Genomic DNA, 25,707 nt, shown 5'->3' with positions numbered 1-25,707 from the left:
TCCCCTCTGCAGAACACCCCACATACATATGAATCAGATAAGTGTGGAAATTCAACTGTGTTCAAGGCCCTTTGATTTTAGAAATAGCTTAAAACATTAACAAGGACACGGGCTTTCATTCTGCTCTTCAATTGCTTGTGGGATGCTATTGAAGAATTTCTTCTGCTAACTGCTGTTAAAATGCATCCACATTACCGAGAATGAAGATGGCCCTGGAGAGAGGGCCTGAGACATTGTCCTTGACAACCTGAGGGCATTTGAAATGCCAAGTGCACTTTTCTTCTAGGTTAATTTTCCCACTTGAAATGTTTTATTTGCAGAAGCCTTTGGCTGTCTGCACATGCAGAACCCATCCAGTTGGAACCAAAACACTCAGTGTATTCATGAATGAATTCATTTTAATATTTCCCCTGCCTTTGAGTATTATGACATACTGAACAGTTTTCTCTTCTTAGACCACTTCCTACCCTCTTTTTCTTCCTTTATAGAGTAGGTATGGAGACTTTTCTCTTTTGAAAGATATTTTTTCTCATATCCGTGTACTGAAGGGACTAGGTAACCTTGTATGAGGATGGTGGAATTCCATTAGTTCCACTCACTTAAAGGCTATTTTATTTTGTTAAAATGTCAAATATTTTTCAGAGGTAGAAAGATACCCGACAAATATTGAATTGCATAATTTAAGGTGTAAGATCATTGATACCATAGAAATAAACAATGGTGATCCGTCTTAGATCAAAGAAATATTTGTTACTATTAATACTTCCCTCTGATTGCATCTGTATTTGATTATTCTAATTTACTTAGCAGGAATAATAATAACATGCAAATAAAATCAGAATATAAAGAGGCATTAATTCAGTTGAGAGTTCAAAATGGCAAGGCAACTTTTTCACTTTGAACAGGACTTTGCTAATACTTTATGCAGAATGTGAATCATGCCGTGCCTAGAGGAGGTGGGACCAGACGCAGGGTGGACACGTGACTGGGGCAGCTTGCAGGATCTTGTAAAGGCCTTTCCTGTAAAGGTGCTTCCTCCAGCCTAACAATTTTCATTTCAACCCCTGAAACCCAAATAGTAGGAAAGAACCAACTTCTGTAAGATATCCTATAACCTCCTGTGCGTGCTTGTACGTGGACAGACGCTCGCACGCACGCACACACACACGCACGTGCAAGATTAAAAACCCAAATTATTTATTTGGTCATTAGAAATGTAACAGCATTATTTGTCTTTTCACTATCAATCTGTAGCCTTATCCACAAAGCCTGAGGTAAAGAGAATAAAGTAAAAGATTATTTGAAGCCGGGCGTGGTGGCACACGCCTTTAATCCCAGCACTCGGGAGGCAGATTTCTGAGTTCGAGAGTTCGAGGCCAGCCTGGTCTACAAAGTGAGTTCCAGGACAGCCAAGGCTACACAGAGAAACCCTGTCTCAAAAAAAAAAAAAAGATTATTTGACTTGTCTTGGAGCTCAAAGCACAAATAAATGCCTCTCTCAGTCTGTCTATCTTTATTTTCCTTTGTATAAAATGTTCATCTATTTTACATTTGTGTTTGTCTCCAGCATAGAAATGGGAACTTTGTTGAATAAGAAAAATATTATCTTTTTAATCTTTATCCCTAATAAGCATTTACAGGTGTTTATCTACTCCATTCACTGGTGATGGCTTTTAAAATATTGCTATAGGCAAGATAGAATAAATATTAAAAGAATATCGTATCTCACCAATATCTTTGAATTATTCCTGGAACTCTGGCAAGGTCAAAGCAAGGACTGAAGGAGCCCACTGGATGTGGGCTTAGAACTATGGATCTAGCACTTGCTGGCTGACAGGTGGCGTTAGCTCACCTCAGCTGAGCGTGCTGGTGCATTCCCATGGCCTCTGCCCTCAGGAGGAAGCTGGAGGGTATCTTGAGACCAGCTTGAACAGCATAGTGAGATCTTGTCTTCAAAAGTCTCATTTTTTACCACGATCTTCACTGGCCGATAGCTTGAACAGTTTGAAGCCCCCTAAATCCCATGGTTGTTCACCTATGTGTGTAACATTTTTATTGCTTCTAGTAACTTCCAACTCAGTGCAGAAGAGCACTGGACTTACCAGGCTGTCTTAGACCAGTATCCCGGAAATCTCCTTGGCAGAAGAGCTCTGTACTTGGACATGTTGCAAAGATATTTCCCCCACAAGTCCAGGCATCATTTGGTGAGTGATCCTGATAATGAATATGCATATCCTATATGCCTGTGAATGGCTGTGTTTAGAGGTCCACAATTAGCAAGACAAATATGTCTATTAAATGGTGCTCCAACAATTCTTTATTTCTCCACTACAGAAATGACCCACGTGGGTTTAGTTATAGGCTGCAAACCCACGTGGGTCGTTTTTGAAGCCTGTGACGTCTGAAGGAAGCCCAGGGCCAGTCTGTGCCCACCTGCCTGGAGACCTCCAGCATGGTTTCCTAGTTGCAGAGCAGCCATTTTACCTCGGAGGTCATACCATCTTTTACCTTCCTACTATGGCGGTTCTACCATATCTGGCTCTTGCCTGAACCTTGAATGCCTGCCTTCTACCCACAGAGCCTGTCCCACTTCAATCCTAGGCCTGGAAAACCCAGCATTTTCCGTGGGCAATGTCACTCGCCTCCACCACAGCTCTGCCTGATTCACACAAGGTTCCAAACACAAACCTTACTTCAGGGGCTAAAGACACAACTGAAAGTTACCCGAGAGGAAATCGGGAAATTAGTATTTCATTCTGTAGTGGGCAAGAGGTCAACAGCAAGAATCTAGAAGTTACCATGTTACCGACGAACTCAATAGGAACTCACCTTATAATGCACATGTAACAAACGTGCAGATTTAACTTTTTGATGAGCTGTGCTATGAAATATCTCCTGCTGCATTTCTGCATGAGTCCTGTGAAAGTCCTTTAGGACACATGACAGTGGCTGAAACACCATTGTCATCATTAACGTTTGGTGAAGAAACTGAGGCAAAGACCACACACTACTGTGGTCCTCCTTTCCCACCCCTCTTAGCCTGCCCCACTCCTCTCTCCACCCCCATGTAGTAAGTATTTAATTCTGGTCTTTACGTGACTCACTATAGAGCTTTAAAAATTCTTAATTGATCAAATTAGAGGGTTCTTTTTATTCGCTATTAGGCCTCTCTGCCTCAGCAGCTAGCTGTCAAGTGTAACTGTAGATTTTTATATTTTATTACTATTGATGTGATAAAGATTTTTACATTTACTTTCTACACCGGATTGATTACTACGTATTTCCTGCATGGTGCTTGCTTCCTCTCCTTGATATTTGACAAATGTTAAGTATATTTTTAGCTTTCTAGAACAAAGCGAAGGAGTTCACAGAACGTGTTTACTCTCTGGTTAAAGTGAGACCATGGCCTACTTTATCATGATCCTAATTAATTCCACCTAAAGCATTGTTCTTTATGTGGGCATTACCTTCTCTTGCTTCTTTTCTAATGCCTAGCAACTCAGGGATCAGGTTATTTGTCAGATTTAGAGGTGTGGGCTATGCTAGAGGAGTAAGGGCTTCTAGCAAGGGCTCTCATTTCAGAGTCCCCTGCAGGGACTTTAGACAGACCAGGCTCCCTCTGCCCCTGCACTCCCCTGCTTCCATGCTTCCCCCAGGACTCTGTACTTCTCAAGGTTGCCACTCACCTTGGGAAGAAGTGCCTGCTGCTGCCAGTGTGAGAACCTATCTCCCTCACGGGGGGGGGGGGTGATAGGGNGGGGGTGGGAAGAGGGAGGGCAGGAGAGGAGGCCAGAGGGTATTATCACCAGATTACTTTAAGCGTCCCGTCCCGGCAGCTGAGCGCATTTGTGATTACAGGCAAAATTGTGCCTCTCTAAGATGTTGTGGCATTTGAAGAATGCCACTTTAGTGGGTCTGGAGAGATGGCTCAGTGGTTAAGAAAAATGGCTGTTTTTTCCAAAGGACCCGGGTTCAGTTCCCAGCATCGATATGGCAGTTAACCACTATCTGTAACTCCCAGGGGATCCAACACCCTCACATAAACATGCATGCAAGCAAAACAAATATGCACATGAATTTAAAATAAATAAATAAATACATTTAGCAAAGTATGTTTTTTGGCTTGAAACAATGTCATCATGTAAAATACCACAATTGACTTAAGAGAGGAAAATTTAAAATTACATATGGGGACAGATTGATTCTTGTTAAAGCATTGCCGTTTAGAATTAAGATCCATTTCAGGAACCACCCGGACTGCTTCCATCCCACCTGAGGAAACAGAGGACTTAGAAAATTAGGTGATATCACTAGTTGCCAGTTAGGCAGAGTCCCTGAACAGAGCTTGTGTTCCTGGCTATGGTGAGGATGTTTGTTCCTAGTTGTTCAAAATCATTGATTGTAATGAATTTTATCCATTTCACAACAATGACATAAATTACAGGCCCATTTCAGAATGATAAGCAACTGCCTCCTGTTTCCGATGTAGGTAGAACACGAGAAATACTGTGACCAGTATCACTTTGCTAGAGAGCAGAGAAGAATCCTGATAGACAATTGGAGCAGGAACAGGAAAGACTTTATACAGAAAGCCATGCTGACTCTCCTCGAAGCCTGTGCAGCCCATGAAACGGGGAGCCTGCTGGCCAAGGACAGGAAAAGGCAACAGGAACTGTGTGCTGACCTGAAAGCCAAGGTAAGACGCCGCAGAGGTGCTGTGATCCAGGGTGGACATTAAGAGTCTACCTGTGCCAGGCGGTGGTGCCAAACACCAGAGACAGAGGGAAGCAGATTTCTGAGTTCAAGGCCTGCCTGGTCTACAGAGTGAGTTCCAAGATAGCCAGGGCTACAAAGAAACCCTGTCTCGAAAAACCAAAAACCAAAACAACAAACACAAAGAGTCTACTGCTGTTCAAATTCTATCTGAGGATCAGTTTCTCTGAAAAGCCCATCTTGACGAAAACTGTTGGTTTGAACCGTAGATGTTGTGATTCATTTAGGTGAAAAAAAAATGGCCCATAATTGTATAAAGCTCAATCTAAGGTTACCGTAACAGGATGTTAGTATTGAAATTTTGATGGTGACATCTAAGACCTGCCATAGGTGCCACATGTGCACCAGGTCTGGCTAGATGGAACTGTCTGATGCTGAGCCAGACTCCATTCACATTGGAGGAGCTGAAAAGGCCAAGGAGGAAAGGCTCACATGGAGCAGGCATGAACAAGCTTGGTGGTCATGTGTGGCTCTCAGCAAGGTGTGGGGTGTAGGTAGGGCTTTGCCCTTCCTCTGGCCCACTGAGGGGCTTCAGTATTCTTGAAGAACTGAGCAGTATGGTTGAAAGGCTGGAGTGTGGGTGTCTGGGGCACACAGGCAAACACAGAGGCACTGTCCCCACGCTAGAACTGAAGGAGTGGGTTGCGGCTGTGCTCCAGTAACTGCTTCCCTCTGCCTTCACAGGGCCAGTAAATGACTTGTGCTCAGGTACAACGTGATGTAGTCATCTTGGTTTCCTGCTAAGTCATTTAGGAGGACCACGAGGGCACAGCAAATAAGACAGTTTATTCTGTTAGTAGGGGGAAAAAAACCCTGGCAGACATAGTATAGTGAGTAATATATCTAAAAACAAATGCCTGTTTGAAAACATTGGAGGAAACATGTTTGATCGGCATTTTTTTTTTAAAGTAGGAAGATCTTTTCACACTGCTTAAGTTTGGAACGTAAAAAAGTACAAGTTGTCTCTAGGCTGATCTACCCCAGATCTACCCCAGGCTGTAAAGCCGGTACTTATTTCTCATCCTTGGTGGCTGATAGGGAACACAGTGGCAGGGGCGGGTGGGGGTGGGGGAGGTCGCGGTCGGGGTCGAGGGCAGGGATGGAGTGGGGGCGGAGGGGCGGGGACGGGGGCGAGGGCAGTCCGTGCACTCCTAGACTTCCTCTGTTCACCTTGTGAGCATTGCCATTAGCCTCTGAACTGTGCAGGGAGCAGTATGTTGCACTGTGTGCTGCCAGGCACTTAAGTGAGCTATAGAATGAAATTCACTTATTAGACCCTATGTAAGCACTGAGCTAAGACACACGACATACAAAACAAATTTCTGTGGCTCAGAGGCTGGCTCACGGCCCTTTTTAGTAACAACCGCCCTCCTCACCCTAGCCACCCTCCAGACACCACCACTGTGGGTGTCTTCTGTCTACCACAAACTGTATCTACATCAAATTATTGAGTACACAGCCTTTAGCCTTCTTAGTGTCATCATTTCTGCTCGAACCTTATTTCGTGTGGAAACAACTTTTTGGTGTTGTATAGCATTTCATTTTATAACAACACAATTTATACGGTTTCCTGGATTTTGCTATTCGGAACATAATGGGACACGCCTTCCTGAATGGACGTGCTGATTCCTATTGGGTCCTTAGGAGCAGAGTGGGCGGATCATAACGTTGGAGTGGATGTAGCTTGAGTAAATAATGCTCAGATGGTTTCCCCAAGTGGCTATCCAGATTTTCAGCCCACATCCTTCACATCATGTTCTCAGTACCGCCGCCTCTCTAGCCTTAGCTCAGTGACTAAGGAGCGGGGGAAGGGACGACTAGTTGCGATTTTCACATGCATTTAAAATAACTAACGGCGGGGAGTCTTTATTCATTATCTAGCTAGTGAACCTTCCACTCAAGTCTTGCCCGATTCTCCCCATGAGTTTCCTGACTTCCTCTTCCTCACTGTATGTTTTTTTACATGTTCTCTCTACAAGTTCTCTTTTTATCTTCTCTCAACCCGTGGCTCGTCTCTTTTAGCGGTGTTCTTGCATAAGAAAAACATTTTTTTTTTATTATTCTTCTCTCGGTTTCTACTTCCCCATTCCCCCAGCCTCCCTCACCCACTGCCACTCTCTCCACCTCTCCCCAAGATCCACCCATTCCTCCTCCCCCCAGAGAAGAGCAGGCCTCCCAGGAACATTGAACAAACGAGGCATAACAAGCTACTAAACAACAAACAAACAAACACAAACAAACAACCCCCAACCCCAAACAACAACAACAACAACAAAAACCCACAGGCGCCACCCATTACATCAAGGCTGGACAAGGCAACTCAATGGGAAGAGAAGGGTCCCATAGGTAGGCAAAAGAGTCAGGACAGCCCCTTCCCACCAACTCCCCTAACGCCACTTCTAGGGTTTCTCAGCCATTTGTGATTCCTCTGTTGAGAATTCTGTTTAGGTCTCTAACCCATTTTAAAATGGGATCGTTTAGTTTGTTGGTATCTAGTTTTTTGAGTTATTTATATATCTTGGATATTAGCCCTCCATGAGATATAGGGTTGGTGAAAATCTTAATCTTTTCCCAATCGATAGGCTGCTGTTTTGTCCTATTGACAGTGTCCTTTGACTTACAAAAGCTTTTCAGTTTCATGAGGTCCCATTCATTAATTGCTTTTTTCTTTTCTTTTCTTTTCTTTTCTTTTTTCTTTTCTTTTCTTTTCTTTTCTTTTCTTTTCTTTTCTTTCTTTCTTCCTTTCTTTCTTTTTTTTTTTTCTGGTTTTTCGAGACAAGGTTTCTCTGTGCAGTCATGGCTGTCTTAGAATTCACTCTGTAGACCAGGCTGGCCTCGAACTCAGAAATCCACCTACCTCTGCCTCCCAAGTGCTGAGATTAAAGGCATGTGCCACCACTGCCTGGCCTCATTAATTGTTGATCTTAGTGCCTGCACTATTGGCGTTTTATTCAGGAAGTGGTCTCCTATGCCAATGTGATCCAACATGCTCAGGCTCAGTGTGTTTGGTTTTATGCTGAGCTCTTTGATGCACTTGGATGTGAGTTTTGTGCAGGGTGATAGATATGGATCTATTTGCATTCTTCTACATGCAAATCCACTTAGACCTGCACCCTTTCTTGAGGATGCTTCCCTTTTTCCATTGTATATTTCTGGCTTCTTTATCAAAAATCAGGTGTCCTCAGATTTACATCTGGGTCTTTGATTCAATTCCATTGATCAACGTGTCTGTTTTTTGCCAGTACTCTGTGTTTTTTTTATTACTACAGCTTTGTAGTTCAGCTTGAGATCAGGGATGGTGTTACCTCTGAAAGTCCTTTTACTGTTCAGGAGTGTTTTTAGCTACCCTGGGTTTTTGTTTTTCCATATGAAATTGAATATTCTTCATTCAAGGTCTGTAAAGAATTGTGTTGGAATTTTGATGGGGATTGTATTGAATCTGTAGATTGCTTTTGGTTAAATGGCCATTTTTACTGTTTATCCTACTGATCCATGAGCATGGGAGCTCTTTCTAACTTGTGATATCTTCTTCAAAGACTGTAAGTCTCTATCATACAGGTCTTTCATTTGCTTGGTTAGAGTGACCCCAGGATATTTTATATTATCTGTGGCTATTGTGAAGGGTGTTGTTTCCCTGATTTTTTTTCTCAGCCTGTTTGTCATCTGTATCTAGAAGGGCTACTGTTTTTTTTTTTTGTTGGTTTGTTTGTTTGTTTGTTTGTTTTGAGCTAATCTTGTATCCAGCCACTTCATTGAAGGTGTCTGTCAGTGGTAGCAGTTCCCTGATAGAATTTTTGGGGTCAAGTATGTATGCTATCATATCATCTGCAAATAGCAATACTTTGACTTCTTCCTTTCCAATTTATGTGTCCTTTATCCCCTTTAGTTGTTTTGTTGGATGAGCAATAATTGACTGGTGTTCTGTCTCAGCAGTTCATTCCTTTTTTATCCGTGTTGCAGATGACTCTGATCCGTTGTATTAGTCCGTTTGTGACCCCTATTACTTTGTTTATCATCTCCTCTGGGAGAATCTTTTACTTCTCACTCTGCTCCTTCTCCTGCCCCAGGTTGTCAGTAGACATTGGGCACAAGTACCTGTAGGGAAAAGGCACTCTGTCTTCCTCATTCATCCACAAGCCTCCTTGGTGGTTCTGAGGATATTTTCCCATGACAAGCTGAATGATGCCTTTAATGGTTCTTATGTAGGAGATATTTTCGTGCCACACCCAGAAGTGGCTATTTCCTTTCTCTTTCCAGCTCCAGAGGGTCTGTTCATGTGCCCTGAGGGGATGCTGCCCTTCCCTATGTTTCTGTAATATGCCCTCCCTTGCACACTTCCACTGCCATGAGAGGCTTCCTCTTCTTGTACAGCCTGACCCCAGCCTTTCTTTTGAGCACTAAGAGATCAGCACAGCAGAGCCTGAGAGTGGGCACAAATTCCCCATGTGTCTGTTGCTTCTATAATCTTCTGTGCTTTCATGCTCTGCTAAATCGTCAAAATGTGCAAATCATTAATATTTATCAATTCATTACAGAGTCCTAGCTGCTGTCTTCCTGGCCCTGTGCACAGTGGGCTTGTCTTTCCCAGGTGCTCTGTTACAGGCGAGCATCCTTTCATATCACATGTGTCCTTAGAGGCCCCTTTCCTAACTGGATTTTTGCCTTGTGATCTCTGCTGATGGGTTAGTGAAAAATCCTAATGTAGACGAATCCAGACTTTTAATTTTTTTTGATACAAAAGTAGGAGTGACCATCTTTTCAACTTTCTCTACCTACATGGAAGCTGGAAAATCCTAATAAGATGGTACTTGTCACTTTTTTATGTGCCCCAGTTAAAATGCTAGCTGATTATAAGAGGTCATTGTCAAGGGTATCCTGCCCAGGCAGGATCTTTGTGCCTAGCAAGACCCCCACCAAAGGTGACTGGAACCCCAAAACTAAGGTAGACTGCCAATAAGCAACAACCTACTAGGCTGTTCAGATGAAAATGTGCATGGCCCAGTGGGGACATTTTTCTAGGGACAGTCCAGCTAGCAATCCAGGTGATGGACCTACCAGGGCAGCAAGAGTTCGCACAAGCCACCAGCAGGTTTAGTTATAACCTGTCAGTGAGCTCAGTGACACTGCTGTTCTCTCTCAAACCAAATCCAAGTCATGGTAGCCTTTGGTGATTCCATCTCCAGGAGACTATGCCTGTGCTGTCTCCTAATCCCAGTCAGCCGGGCACCAGAGTGTCATCTGTACATGTCAGCTGAAGTTTGGGACTGAGCAGACTGTCAGAAAGACCCTATGCAGAGCAGGGCACCCCCAGGAGACTGCTGACATTCTTGACAATGTGATATGTCTTGCCTTCCCTCTCTCTTTGCCTTTCTGTGGACCCTGGACATAGAAAGTTACAGGAAATAGGAAGAGAAGTCATTTTGTGATCATAGAAGACCCTGATCTACTGCAACAGGGCCCTGGGCTCAGAGTGTGCTTTATGACTTTCAGACCCTATTCTGTTGAACTTGGGTCTGGTGACAGGAGACATGGAGACCCTGTAACTCATAAAACGGGGTCTATAAGTCAATAGATGTTGCTTGATTATGTCCCATATATCACAGTGTCCAGCATGTCAGCAGTCTATTAAGTACCCCTGCTCTCCATAGTCTTTCTGACAGTCTGCTCTGCCCCAAACTTCAGCTGACATGTGGTGGTGACACTGTGGTGCCTGGCTGACTGGGATCGGGTGACAGCACAGACATGGTTCCCTGGAAGAGATGTCAGCACAAAAGGCTCGCATGTTTTGGTTTTGGTTCGAGTGCTTGGATTTCCCAGAGGTAGAAGACCCTTTTGGGTCTGGGTCTGGAGAAAGCTAGTGAGGTCATGGGAACTCTGCCTGGGAAGCCACTGGTGCTATTTCTACAGAGTTCATTGGCTCATGTGCGCGCGTGCTGTTTTAAAGTAAGGCATGTGCCCTCCTGCATGCGGTCAGCAGTCTTTCTGCTTCTCCATCATAAAATGATGCAGCCAGAGACTGTCACTAGGATACCGGTGCCATGTTATTCGAACTCTCTAGCTATCAGGATTGTGCAACCAACAAAATTCTCTGTAAGTTCTTTAACTTCAGCTGTCACAACAACAGAAAGCAGGCAAGGGTGTGTGAATGCACCCTGGTAAGTGAGAAGAAAAAGTAGACAAATATGGACACACAGTCGGGCTGAGGTAGATTTTATTGTCCTGCAGATACAGTGTTAGCTTCAGAATTTGCATTTCTAATGAGAGACTAAGACTCAGTAAGTAACTGGGATGGAGTCTATTGTAAAAGGAAAGAGATAAATCTGTGAATTGTACAGTAATTTAAAGTGTTCAATTATGCTTACAGTTTTTGACGTGCAAGAAACCAGAAGATTTATCCCTTCACCGTCCCTTTACAGAGCTGAGAGCTGAGCCCTGAGAGATGAAGTGACTGGCTAAGGTTCATACTAGCTTGCAATTCAACACTATCTATCTTGGCCCCCACACAGGTTTGCATGCAAGAACAATACAGAATAATAGAAGATATTTATTAAACTGTTGGCTCCAGGTGTGTTATGTATTAGAGCCACAGAATGCGGAAAAATATTACTTCATTGTAGCATAAATTTGACCTTTCACAAACTAATACACTAGCTATAGTAAACATCAATTAAACATTTAACCATAATTTTGTTCTCAGACTTAGAATTTAAAAGTCTTTGGAGGAGTCAGTTGGATGATTTATGTCTTAAGAAAAGTGTAAAAGGAGTTTTGGAATGCCGAATGCCCGCTCTTTGTCTTCTTTGGCATTCTGACAGTAATGGTTGCTATAGCAAAGCTGAGGTGGTTAGCCATCTCACTCTCAGGATGAGATGGAGTGAAGCAGGTGCTCAGATCTCCTGCTCTCATGAAACCTGCACTCCTTGTCTGTGTTAGCTCTACAGGCAATGCTTCCAACCTGTCTTCAGAGCTCAACTGCAGAGTCCTTCCACATATGCCTCGTTAGTGGCTTTTCTTTGCTTCCATGCTGAGTGATCGTGTGCTGCTTTGGAAAAGGAAGCACCCTCTAGACTCCCATGCCAACTGGGAGGCTTGCCCTCCCCCGCCAGTTCCTTCTGTGACTATTTAGATTGGACACTTCCACTTGCCAAACACCATAGGCCCAGATCCCCAGACTCAGTGACAGACATCTCCTAGTTACCCAGAAAATGATACCACTGGAAAATAAAATTACCCCTATTCCATTCCCCCACACTGCACACCTTTCTGCTCTTGGTGGTGCCAACCTTCCTGCCCAGGCTTCCTGTAGGTGTGGCAAGCAATACCACCTGGGTGTTCCAGTCCAGTCCTCACTGAGGTCTATTACTTTCCCACATGACACTGGAGCCTGCTGACTCTGTCCTGTCTGTGTTTCTTGATATTTTTAGTGTTTTCCATTACTTATAGATTGCTTCCTCTCCAAGTAAACCTCTTGGCTCAAAGTTGCCCTCTGCACCTGGGGCAGGGGTGGGGTACGGTGGGGGAGAGATTGGTCCATAGCTCCTTTCATGTGAAATCAGCTACCCTACAGCATTTGCCCTTGTTCTCGTACCTCTGTAGTTTTCTGTTCATGGTTACGTGTGCCCTAATCCCCCTGAAGTTTTCATCCTCATCTGGCTGCTCCTCTCCACGTGCTCTGATAACTGCCCATCTTCCTCATTCTTGACTCTTTTGAATTCTATTAAGAGATCCCCGCTGTCATGTCAAGTGTCTTGTTGTTCACACAACTGCAAAACTCTGGCATCCTCTGGGCTCCTTCCCTGGCTTCTTGTTTTTGTTTTATTCTATTGCCCACCAAGAACCCTCATGACTGTACGTCTTCTTTCAGATGCTTTCCTAAGCTCCAAATAACTCTCTCCTGACTTTGTCTAGCGACCCGCTGATTATATTAATTTTAGAAGTCTCCAGATGCCTCAAAACCAACATCAAAAATGGAACTCTTGAGGTTTTCCGTGGTAAATTGTACTTTTTGAGTTGAAACTCTGCTTCTTATCCCCGCTCGCTGTTATATTCACTTGATAACGTTGGGAAATTGTCTGCTTTAACCCTATACCCTTCCCTTCCCATGCTTGGGCCCCTGACTCAGTTCTTAAACTCTGTAGTCCAGTGCTTTGTCTTACGGTCTGCCCTTTCCAAGTCTTTCCCTTAAATAGAGGCAGAGTTCTCTGTCTGGAATTCAGTTCAGAGCTTAGAGTGATAACGTGGACCTGCACACTCCAGCCCGCAGAGGGTGTGGCAGAAGGGATTTGAGGACTAGATCATTCTGGCCCTGGGATACATAGCAAGACTTGTTCGCAACAACAAACAAGGTAGTAGAAGGAGGAGGAGGAGAGGAGGAGAGGGGTGAGGAAAGTAATTTTTTTTTTCACAAAAAAGACTTTTTTTTTTTTTTTTTTTTTTTTTTTTTTTTTTTTTTTGCTAACTTCTCAGTAGCATGCCTTGCCTTACAATAAATGGGCAAACTTCTTGGTGGGTTTCCAGGTCCTCAATAAATTGGATGTGACTCTCCTTTTTAGCTTCCTTTCTAACACCCTCTACTCTACTCTTTGCAAGTGAGGAAGATCAAGTCCCTGGAACTCACACTTTCTTTCCTCCTGCTGTGGCACTGTACACTGTATGCTCTCCTGGCCCTGCCCTTTCCCCTGCTGCTGTTGGCTTTGCTGGTGTGTTTCTCTGGTTTCCCTTTGCCCGATTTTATCTTGACCACCTTTCAAGGCTTGGCTCAAATGTTCACTGCAGAAAGACTTCATTGAGTCTATAATTAGATTTAATGCAGTCTTTGTTCTCTCTGGCCCCTGGTACCTAACTCTGGACCGCCAGTAAGTGTGATTACAGCACATTGAAAAACCCATGTCAGCAGCACAGCTTCAAGTGTCACTTCATTTTCTTCATTTTGTTCCTGTATACACCCCTCCCATCCCACAGTACATTTTTTCCAGTGTTTGGACTATGATGGGTCCTCAGTAAACTCTGTGGAAGCAAAGCGTACAGGCTACAGGCATTTCTCTCCCTTCTCAGTGCCTCCTGACATGGTGATGTTTCTGTTACCTCCTTTTTTACTTTATTTATGAGGAGGCTTGCTGTAGAAGCAAGTATATCATGTGCAAAGTCATTAGGAGGCGAAGTATGAGACTTAATTATCAACACTGAATATGCTAAGATGTTAGATGTAGTTTTAAAAATAAACCTTGGCTACCTATAAAACTGGGATATGTATCACTTGTGAACCAAATCACCCAGCTCTCGGTTTTCTCTTCCCTGTCTCATTTCTGTGCCTGCCCCCACAACCCCCGCACTGTTTTCATCTCTCGTTGGCTGAATGACCTGGCCATGAACCTCTAATAGTGATGGAAATTAGATAACATGAGTTAGACAACGGCATTTTGAGTAAATATCATCTGAGCTCACTCCCCATGATGGGAGCCCCTCATGTCATCAGTTCTTTCTGTCACCTCCTCTTGCTTCAGCCTCCTTTTGCGGTTGGAGAATAACCTTGGCATTGGGTTCTACCAATCAGACTCCAGGTACTCAAATGCAGATGGAGTGTAATTTTTGAGTGTAATTTGAGAGATGATGAATAACTGTGATTGGGTTGACTTACTCAAACTATAAAGTAAAATTTAAAAGGGTTTATATGTATTTGGCAACCATGCATAGGTAAGACCCATGAAATAAGAGAAGATTTGAACGGGAGCCCATATTCACCCTGAGTCTCTCCATGAGACTATTTTCAACATGGATTAGAGAGAGATGTACATGAGTGGAGAAGAACAGTGTTGATAGGACACTCTGGGCTGCAGAGAGAGCTGGGTTTAAGGCAGGTAGGAGCTGAGAGGTTAAAAAGGGATTTCAGAGGTAAAGAACCTCCAAAACCTGTATAGAGACAACCCTTACATTTTTTTCTATCCTATAATCTCTGAACATACAGGAGAATGCTAAAAGACCAACAAAGAATAGATGCTAGATAGCTAGAAACTAAATAGGAATCCCAGAAGTCGGAGAACACAGTGCTGTACAGGTTTGGAATTAAAGTTCTAGCCCAGTCCAAGTAGGGGATCAAGAAGCAGAGACCTTGAGCCAGAACTAGGGCTAAGCTTCAATTTTCAAAGCCACCTCCATGTATAACTTTTCCCACCCATAGCCAACTTCCTAACAGTTCTGTAACCTTCTAAAGCAGGATCATTGGTTGGAAACCAAGCCTTCAAACACATGAACTTACAGAGACAGTCCCATTCAAACCATAACATTGTATATGCAGGAATTGATCCTTCAGGCACAAAAGACCCTACTTCAGATTGCCTTTGAGACAGAGGTGGTCCCCAAGGTTTAGCTACCAACCACATGCCTAAGTGACTACAAACAGGGAACGGATGCTTTCACCACATAGCAACCCTAGTGCCCACACATGTCATTTACTTTTATGTTAATTTATTGCATCATCTCAGGGAATACTTGCTGTGTATTCCCTGCCTGTAAGATGTAGAAGTTGCATCTTAGATGTTAGTGACCAATACATAAAATACTTCCTTGGTCAGATCAGGGTTAAAAAAAAGACAATAATTGGAGGATTTAGATGTCTAGTATATCATATGAATTAAAGATGCAGCAGGGTTTTTTTCCAACTTAATAATTTACTTATTGATGCTTTGGCATGATTAACTGTGCCATGTACTATCAGCATAATTGGTGTTAGCATGGCCTTCTTCCTTGTAGGCTCTAATGTGGGGAGGCATTTGTAAGGAAGTTCCCCGAGGGGGAATATGCCTATGTTACATTGAGAGAGTCTCTAAAGTGGGGAGGCATTCATAAGGAAGTTCCCTGAGGGGGAATATGTCTATGTAACATTGAGAGAGTCGGGGCTAATGAGATGGCTCAGTGGTTAAGTGCACTGACTGTTCTTCTAGAGGTCCTGAGTTCAATTCCCAGCAACCACATGGTGGCTCACAGCCATCTGTAATGAAATCCGATGCCCTCTTCTGGTGTGTGTGGGGAGAGCAACATACATAAAATAAGTAAATCTTAAAAAAAAAAAACACAAAAAAACAAACAAACGAAACAACAACAACAAAAATTGAGAGAGTCAAGAGAGTTCCGAGGAACCCCAGGATCAATGCCAGAAAGTCTTGCTTTAGTTGCAGCAGCAGATAGCATTTCCTATATGCAGCTGTTCTGTACTGTCTGTGGCTCTTGGCAGGTAGCTAATTAAAAATTCCACAGGGTTTGAATACTTGATGAATCTACATACTATTTTCAAGTCAAATATTACAAATACTCCAACTCTTAAAATGCCTTGGTTTTTAAAACTGATTTGTTTGCATTGGGTCTTGTGTATAAAGTTTAAAAGAGGCTGTACATTTTTATGTTCTTTACGATGAGAGTCTTATATCTCAGTGGCAAGTCATAACAATATCTCACAAGATGTTTTGCAAATGAAGATACTTGGTCTGGAATATAGATGTTTGCATCTCACTGTGACTGTGCACAATAAAAACATAAGTCAGCCATAATACCAAGTTCTGGATAATTAATGAGGGAGGGAAGTCACAACTTGGAGTTGGAAAATCAGGGTTTTAAAAATACTTGTAGAAAAAAATGGAAACATGGCCGCTTAAAGAGAATCTTAAGTGTGTCTGATGGAATAGAACAGGGTATCCAGAAACAAAGCCAGACGTCGTAGGTTAGTTGATTTCTAGCAAAGACACAAAGTTAATAAATCCCAAGTGGACAATTGTTGTAAACCATCGACTTTCCACATTACACACAAATGACCCTCAATTCATACCACATGCTCTTTACAAAACATGACTCAAGGATCATAGACCTACATGTAAAGACACCATGGGAGGAGTTTCTTACAATCTTGAGTCAGAGAAAGATACCTTAGACATGATACCAAATGTATTATTTCTAAGAGAAAAAATGATTTATTAGATATCCTCAAAATGATCAAAAAGACACAAACAAGAGGCTAAAATGTCAGGCCAATCAACAAAAGAATATATTTGTATACTTAGTGTCTAATGAAAGACTCAGGTACATTATTTATAAGGAATTCTCAAATATTAATGATAAGAAAAGAATTCATTTTAATATGTATGTATGTGTTCTGCTTGTGCAATGTGAATGCACTTTCATATGTATGTAGGTACACACGTGTGTGTGTGCACATGTGTTTGCAGGCATGTGGAAGTGTGAGGGTGATTCTGGGGGTTGATCTGGGTTGATTCCTTAGTTGCTTTCCATAATATTTAATGACACAGGATCTCACTTGAATCCAAAGCTCACTCATGACTAGTCTCGGTCCGGGGATCTCTTCCCTGTTTTCTGAAAGCTGGAATTACAAGCAGGCTACCATGTCCCCCAGAATTTACGTAGGTTCTGGACATCTAGACTCAGATTACCATGCTTGTGTGGCACTTGTGTCCACTGCTGGTTACTCCCTAAACATATGAATGGAAGAATGCATTTTTAATTCATCTTTTGACTACTCATGGTTGACACCCATCCTAATCCATACCGTTCTCAGTAAATGCCACTACAACCTGCATTAATGGGAGGAATTTTGTGATGCCCATGTAAAATCTTTTGATGACATTAGCTTAGCTGAGCAGTTGTGTGCACGAGATGGTCCTCTCTGTCTGTCTCTATCTGTCTCTGTCTGTCTCTGTCTGTCTCTGTCTCTCTCTCTGTCTCTCTCTCTGTCTCTGTCTCTGTCTCTGTCTCTCTCTGTAATACCCTTTCACTCTGGCATTGTCATACTGGGGAATCATTAGGCACCAAGTGAGGTTTAATTGTATAGACAGATTCAAATCCTGACTCCTTGCTTTTACCCTAGAGAAAACGAGAAAGCGTTTATCAAAATCACCTTGAGGTAGTATTGATGGATTACAAATTTGCAAGGATTATCTTTTAATGTGTCACTGATTTTCATAGATCTTTCTGGGCAATAAAAAAAGATCAACCCATCACTTATTAGAGAAAATCTTAGTTTCTACATCAGTGATGCTCAGGTACATCCCATGCAGTGGAACATCCAGCAACCTCAGCAACGTCCTCTTGGCAGCCAGGCTCATCTGGCCAAAGTTATTTCAGTTAGAGCATTTTCCTTATGGCCTATGTGAAAAAAAAAACAAAAGACATTTTGAAACCATCTGAAACAACCATTTGAGTCTAGCCTGCATTATTGTCTCATTGTAACCATTTGGCTATAGTGGCTTAGTGCACATTCTCCTTCTGTATGTGAGAAAGGCAGACCAGGAAAGGAGTAAAGTTAACCAACAACTGCAACAAAACCCCGAGAAAATGATCTGTCAGTGCCTGAGGCACTTGTAATAAAGAGAATCAAGTTTCTGAGCATGAAAGAACCGCATGAGACAGTTAAAATGATTCTTCCGGGCTCTTTGCCTAGTTCTTTACTTTCACAAGAATGGGATTTGTAAAAGGTGCACATTGAATGCCAGAGTATTTGAAAGCAGCTAAGTTGCTTATTACTAATATATTTTTTGATTCTTTTTTTTTTTTTTTTACAAAATTATGTTTCTTTGACGATAACAATGGAAGTCATTAATTTCCTCATTCAGCAACAGGGTTTTGTACACCCCCTACCCCTTTGTGTTAGGCACTGTTATAGGTACAAGGCATTAAGAGATGAATACAACATCCTTAGGGATCTCAGCTTCCTGTGGATGTGACAAGGGACATTGATACAGTCAGCTTAGAGTGTGACAAATCCTGTGGGAGAGAGCTGATTAAAACTCAAGGAGAAGCAGAGGAATCTATAGGAGGAGTGGGGTGTCGTGGTCAGCACTGAGGAAGCAAGAAGCCCAAAGAATGGTGTCAGATGTGTGAAGTAGGCATGGAAAACATTCTAGGCACTGGGAACTAATAATCAGTCTCTTATAAACGATATATCAGGGTATAAAAATAGTTCGATGCTTTCTTCTTTTTAATTTATAGGTTGAAGAGGAAGAAGACACAAACTAAAGATGTGCTAGGTGTTGCAGGGCCTTGTGAGCAATGTTAAAGTGATAGCATTCCAGTGTATGTGCATGTGTGGGGAGCCATTATGAGGAGGGACATACTTTAAGGTAACTGATGACCGGAATTGGTGAGAATAGAGATAAGTTTTATGAGAAAATGTGTAAGGGCTACCAAGCACCCATTGCTGTAAGTCTAGATGGGAGATGCTGGCTGCCTGAACTATCATGATGATACAGAGAGGAAAGAACAGAGGGCACTTAGGAAATTAAATGTGCAGGACTGTGTGAGGAAGGAGCAAGAGCTGGAGGTGCCATGTTTCTGCTGTCCTTACTGCATGGATGAAGAAAAGGGAAGGGTTGGTGAATTTGTTCATTCAGTGACTATTTAAGCGAGTGCATATCTTATGCTAGCGTTCCACTAAGTAGACAGGAAAGAATTCAAAGTCCCAAACCTTGTGCATCTTACCTCCTGGGAGTTTGAGTGACATACAAGATGAATGGGCAGTATCTGTGCATAAAAGAGGTGAGCGCTAAGAGCAAAGGGAGGGGGGATACTAAGAAAAGTACACAAAACTTGGAAGGGGAAGACGTTTAGTAGTTTACAGACTGGAAACCCTTTTGGAGAAGGTGACAACAGCAAAATCTTTATAAAGCTATGAAGAAAACATCTAGCAGAAATTCTGTCTACACAAATGGAGCTGTGAACACAAGGGTCAATTGGGCTGAGCAGAGGATGGAATGTGCTGGCTTAACTGGCAGATCCTTCTTGTTGTTGGTTTAGAGTAGACTAATGGGCTATAAGAGTAGACAATTGACCCTGGCTGACCGTTAAGAGACATGACACAACCTAGTCTGATGGTCAACACAGAAAGTCTATGTGACAGTTGTACTGCTGGATAGGATTCCAAGCTTTATTCCTACTGCTTTATGGGGGCCATCTTCTCAGCATTCTACCATTCCTCTACCCCATCTCCTCTGGGCTTCACACCAATCACTCGAATATCATCACTGGCCTGTCCCCCAACACGTTCTCTCCTTTTCCCTTACCCACAGGAAGAGTTCAGTCTTTCTTGTAGCCCTCATTAGAAGCAAACTTTTGTTACAATTATTTCCTTAGGTTAACCACTGTGTGAGTCTCCAAACAGTGTGACTTTCATCTTGTCCATGGTTAAACTTTGGCGAACAGCATCAAATAGTATATCTAAGGGTTACTCAGGATATCTTTCCATCAATATTTTTGTTTTGCGTAGCTGCCGTATACAATAATATATTGGCTTGCTTTGCTGATATTTTTGTCTTTTGAGTTAGAGAGTCTTTCTCTCTCTGTGTCTAGGCTGGATTGGAAACCTTTTGCTGTTAACAGATGTTTGGGTTATTTGTACTAAAAGAGCCTGGTATCAGCTCTTCTTGATGCTCCCAGTACACACCTTTCTGTAGTATCTATGTCTATGAGTGAGCGTTCTGGCCCATAGGGATGTGCACCTATGACGCTGAATGGTATTACCCACCCTTTTATCCAGAGTCTGAGCCAGTCTATAGTTATAGTACAAATACATAAACATTTTTGCTTGTCACCCTTGCACGTTTGATCTTTGTTTTTAAATCAGTTTTGTGAATATGTTGTAGCATTTACTATAGCTTTGACGTGAAGTTCCCTGATTTTTAATTGAGTGTCTTTTAGCTTGTTTAGTGGAGACATAGATCACTTTTCTTTATGAAACACACATGTAGGCATTACAAAATGAACTCAGCGGGTTATTACAAATAATGAGAAAAGAGAATGTGAAGTTGGGAGTGAGATGGGTGGAATCCACCATGAAGAGTTGGAAGGAGACGATATGAAGGTCACTAAGGGGAGTTGGATGGAGGTAATGGTGGAAGTAAGGACATGATCAATATATATTGTATAAATGCATGAAACTTTCAGAGAGAAAAAATATTACTTAAAGAAGAAGTTGTCACCGGGCGGTGGTGGCGCACGCCTTTAATCCCAGCACTTGGGAGGCAGAGGCAGGCGGATTTCTGAGTTCGAGGCTAGCCTGGTCTACAAAGTGAGTTCCAGGACAGCCAGGGCGATACAGAGAAACCCTGTCTCGAAAAACCAAAAAAAAAAAAAAAAAAAAAACCCAAAAAAAAAAAAAAAAGAAGTTGTCAGTTCAAGTTTTTCCCTATCCTTTTCCTATATATTTATTATGAATATGTGCCTAATCATTAAATATTTCAGACACCAACCATTGGGTTATATGTGTTTCAGGTATATTTTTCTTTCCTTTGGAAGTATCTTTTCATTAAGAAAATTTTCGAGTTTTAATATTTTGAAAATGTTTTGAGACAGGGCCCAGGCATATCAAAGACTCCTAGCCTTTCCTGCCTTTCCTTCCTGCTGGGAAGCTCACATGTAGCCTCACGCCCAGCAACGCTTTAAGTTTACATGGAATAAATTTATGCACCATTGTTCTTTTTTTCCCAACTTTTTATTGATTCTTTGTGAGTTTCACATCATGTACCCCAGTTCCACTCAGCTCACCATCCTCTTGTATCCACCTTCTGCCCTTGCAACCCCTTCCCACAAAAGAAAATAAAAAACAAACAAAAAATAAAAATAAAGCAAAGCATAGAAGACATCTCATCATGGAGGCCATAGCACGTCAGAGCGTGTCCCACAGTACACCCCTCTGTCCACACATCTTCACTTGCAAATGTTTATTACAATGAGTCATTGAGCTGGTTCAAGGTCTCTGGCTTCTGGCATCAACACTGGATCCTCACCAGGCCTCCTCCAGGTTATCCTGTGGTTGCCCTGTGTCATGGAGATCCTGCAGCTTTGGATCAGCACGAATAGCCCTTTCACATGCTCCAGCAGTTCACAGATGATGTAGATTTGGGGGTGGGCCAACTTAAAGCCCCGGTTTTGGGCCTGGGTGGTACCTGAGCTGGTCAGCCTGCTATCTCTCCTTCATCTGGTTGAGCTCTTCAGCACTGCTATGGCTAGCTTACTCAGTGCTGCTGTTGTGGGCTGGGGGTGGGGTTAGCTCTCCTGCTCTAATGCCATTGGGCCAGCTCACCGGCACCTACACCCCCAGAGCCAGTTCCACTCTGCTGCCTAGTCAAGTCACAGGGCCCAAGTACTGCAGACGGTGAGGGACAATGCTAACTCTCCTGCTTTCACATCCTTAGGCCTGGCTCTCCTGTGCCTTTCCCATCAGGCCCAGCTCCATTGTGCTGTCAGATGAGTACAGGGACTGCTTTCCTAAGTGCTGCAGCCAGTGAGAGTCAGGGCCAGCTCTCCCAACGACTGCAGGTGGCCAGGGGAGCCGGGGAGAGCATCATCTCCAAGTCCACACCTTAGGGCAGCTCTTCCATGCTCATGTCCTTGGCTTGGTCACCTGTGCCCTCCTCCACCAGGGTCAGCTTTACTGTGCTGCCCTGGTGAGCACACCATTGGTTTTTGCAGTTAATGCGTTTCATATTTTGTGCAAGTAATCCTTTCCTACCTCTACATCTAAGTCCAAGTTCTTTTTAATCTTCCAGACGCTTAGGGACTTGGACTTGGATGTTCAGGCCTATGATCTACTTGGAACGTTTCCTTAGCGAAATAAAATGAAGGCCCAATTTTACTTCTTATCATAAGGATGCTCAGTTGTCCCAGAGCTTATTCTGTCTTTTCCCACTGCCCGGTAGTTCCGTCCATACCAATAGCGAAGTGTCTGTGAATGTGAGGATCTATTTCTAGACCCTCCATTCTGTTTCATTCGTCTGTATATAATCATGGGCCAGTGCTATCCCATCTTAATTCCCATAGCTATATAATTAGTCTTGATTTTTTTGTAGAGTAAATCTTACTGCCTTGTTAGTCTTCCTAATTCCTAAGCCTTTGCATTACAGGCTCAGTTCTTTTTTAACTTTGTTTTTATTTTAAAATGTTAATTATTTAAATATGTCACACAATATATTTTGATTATATCGTTTCCTCCCCCAACTCCTTTTGAATATACCCATGCAATTTTGTACCTTCATATTTGTTATAAATCCCATTAAGTACAATTTGTCCAAGAGTATGTGCTGATCATATACTCTTGGACGTGTGGTCATCTACTGGAGTACAGTTGACCTACTAGGAACTCCACCTTAAAGAAAATTGGGTCTCTCCCTTGAAGCAGCTATTAATTGTCTTTAGCTGGGGGTGGAGTTTCATGCTCACCTCTACGCTTCTTGTGCTGATCCCTTCCCTGTGCCTTAGGCACATGCTGTAGGAACCCCTTCATGGCTGAGCACTTAGCAAACACTTGCTCTCAGCAGTCTGACTAGTTATGAGTCTCTGTAGTAACTTCTGCTCTGACCAAAACTGACATTAATACTAACCGACAGCCATAAACATAAATGTTTAGAATGCAGTTTAATGGGCACGTTATGTCCATTTAGCAAAAAATGGAAGTAGCATGTCCACTAGAGCCTTCTACTTCTCCTGCCATCGCTTTTGGCTGGGTTTATAGTACCTGGATGAACCACCTCCTGTGGAACAGGTCTCGAAGCCTATCAGAAAGCAGCTGGTTATCTCGAGTGCTGGTTCAAATGAGAATGGTTTCCATAGTTTATATATTTCCCAATTGGTAGACTGTTTAGAGAGCATTAGGAAGTATGACCTTGCTGGAGGAGGTATGTTGCTAGAAGTGGGCTTTGAGGTTTCTTTTTTCTTTTTTTTTCTTTTCTTTTCTTTTCTTTCTTTCTTCCTTTCTTTCTTTCTTTCTTTCTTTCTTTCTTTCTTTCTTTCTTTCTTTCTTTCTTTCTTTTTTTTTGAGACAGGGTTTCTCTGTGTAGCCCTGGCTGTCCTGGAACTCACTCTGTAGACCAGGCTGGCCTTGAACTCAGAAATCCACCTGCCTCTGCCTCCTGAGTGCTGGGATTAAAGGCGTGTGCCACCACGCCTGGCTTTGACGTTTCAAAAGGCCATGCCAAGCCCTGTCTTGCTTTCTCTTTCTCTGCCTGTGAATCAGGATGTTAGCTCTCAGGTACTACTCCAGCGCCATGCCCGTCTGCTATGATGATCATAGATGAACCCTATGAAACTATAAGCAAATACCCCTAATTAAATGCTTTCTTTTATGCCTTGGTCATGCTTCCTCTTCACAACAGTAAGACAGTCACTAAGTCTTGCATTCATAGTGCATAAGTCCCGGTCAATAGTGTCCGAAGCTCAGTAAGTCCATTGATGTCTTTCCTCCCAGCCATCGCACGGTACCTTCTGATACTACAAAGGCTAGCCAGCAGGGAAGAAATCTCCAAGTCAGTTTTCACTTGATTTCTCTATATTTTTCAACCAAACTATGTGGTATCTTCAGCAATAAGGCCTTATCTTCTAGCTCTGGTGGGCTACCAAGAGCAGTGACAGTATGCTGATTGTTTTGATGGCTCTCTAATCAATAACTCACAGACCAGCCCTGGCAGTGAAATTTTCATTTAATAGCTCATGTCTGCTGGGAACAGCTTTATCTACTCACATCTCTGTTAGAACTCTTAAAACTTTTTATTATTTTCATTGAGTAAAATAATGGACTTCATAATGGCATGTTCATATATCATGTGCTGTAATGATTTTCATTTCCCATTATTTGTGGTTATTATAGCTCTACGTTGTGGATTTCTATTTGCTTTTTACTCCCACGATTTTAAATTCCTTGCCTAACAATTTAAGTTCAATTTGTATCTCTATGATCGTAGCATATATTTTTGTAGTATAGACCATTTCTGGTAATTTTCACAGATAACTCGTTCTCTCTGTTTATCTTTATGCATCTTGTGCTCTGGCTGTTTGATGATTACTGAATTAAATACTCCTAGAATCAGTCTGATGCCAGATGGCATCATCTTCTTCCCAGGAACACATTCCTTCTTCTTTCATATGTATGAAAATATTAAAAGCCCGGGACCAAAGCTTAAACATAATGTCTTTTTTTTTCCTTCAAGGCAGTGTCTCATTGTGGTGTCCAGCCTAGGTTTCAAGTGTCAAAATTTCTGAATAACTCAAATTATTCAAGGTCTCAGCCCAGGGGTCATTTTTCTCAGACTTCTACCTTAGTGCACCTGGGCTCCACACCCTGTTGTAGCTTTAAGAATCTATTCTAGATAATTTCTTTCCCCTGTGGTAAAACCAGACTTTAGTGGAACAGCTAATCAAAGACTTTGTCCTACCTGATCTTTCTGAGAGATACTTCTCTTCCTCTCAGTGGTGACTCTGAGCTTGTGAAAAAGCCATCAAACCCCCAATACCATTTGTCATGCACAACTGCTTAACATCTGGATAGTGTTGACATTGTTAATTTTTAAAAATCTGACTGGCTATTTTTTTTTTAGTCATTCAGCAGAATGTTCATCAGTCACTATTGATTTCAGTTTCAAATAAATTTAATTATATTTTAAGAAAGAAAATCATTACTTCCTGCAGACTGCCTGTGGGTTTAGTTATAAGGGATACCCTAGTGACTGAAGGTTATAAATACCAGAGCAGTGGGTGGACCACTGATGCTAGTTAGATTATCTTGGCTCCAGTTACTTGTAAGTTTGTTAACATGGAACAAGTTACCCTATCCTCTGAGCCTCTGTTGCCTTTGCATAAAACGGAGAATAAACATGAAAGCCCCATCTCACTCTACTGAATTAAATAAGGCCAGGTGTGTAAATCACAGAGCATCATCCTGGCCTTTCACAAACAGCTAATAGCATTTAGTCATGGTTTTCTCTATTGGAAAGCCGTTGGGGGAAATGTCAGTAGTAGACATTTGGTGAGGATTTGGTGGGTTACCATGGCCAAATAAAGTCCATTTCCTTTGTGACTTCTGACCGAAGCAAAAACCACAGATGGCATTTGTCTGTCTGTCATCTGTCTGTCATCGTTGTCTCCTCCTCCTCCTCCTCCTCCTCC

The 25,707-nt window shown here is 42.5% G+C and overlaps 1 protein-coding gene across 1 annotated transcript in view; it reads left to right on the top strand.

Moving 5' to 3' along the window:
* Positions 1–25,707, top strand: part of LOC110289584 (coiled-coil domain-containing protein 148) — a 147,389-nt gene that overhangs the window by 119,484 nt on the left and 2,198 nt on the right. The window contains exons 9-10 of the mRNA XM_029474370.1: positions 2,066–2,204; positions 4,490–4,696. Of these exons, the coding sequence (XP_029330230.1) occupies positions 2,066–2,204; positions 4,490–4,696 (346 nt within the window). The remainder of the gene's footprint in view (positions 1–2,065; positions 2,205–4,489; positions 4,697–25,707) is intronic.

The sequence above is a fragment of the Mus caroli genome, chromosome 2, assembly GCF_900094665.2.
Source record: "Mus caroli chromosome 2, CAROLI_EIJ_v1.1, whole genome shotgun sequence".
Classification (NCBI taxonomy): domain Eukaryota; kingdom Metazoa; phylum Chordata; class Mammalia; order Rodentia; family Muridae; genus Mus; species Mus caroli.
Note: the sequence above shows the minus strand (reverse complement) of the source record. Positions and strands in the feature narration are given on the sequence as shown.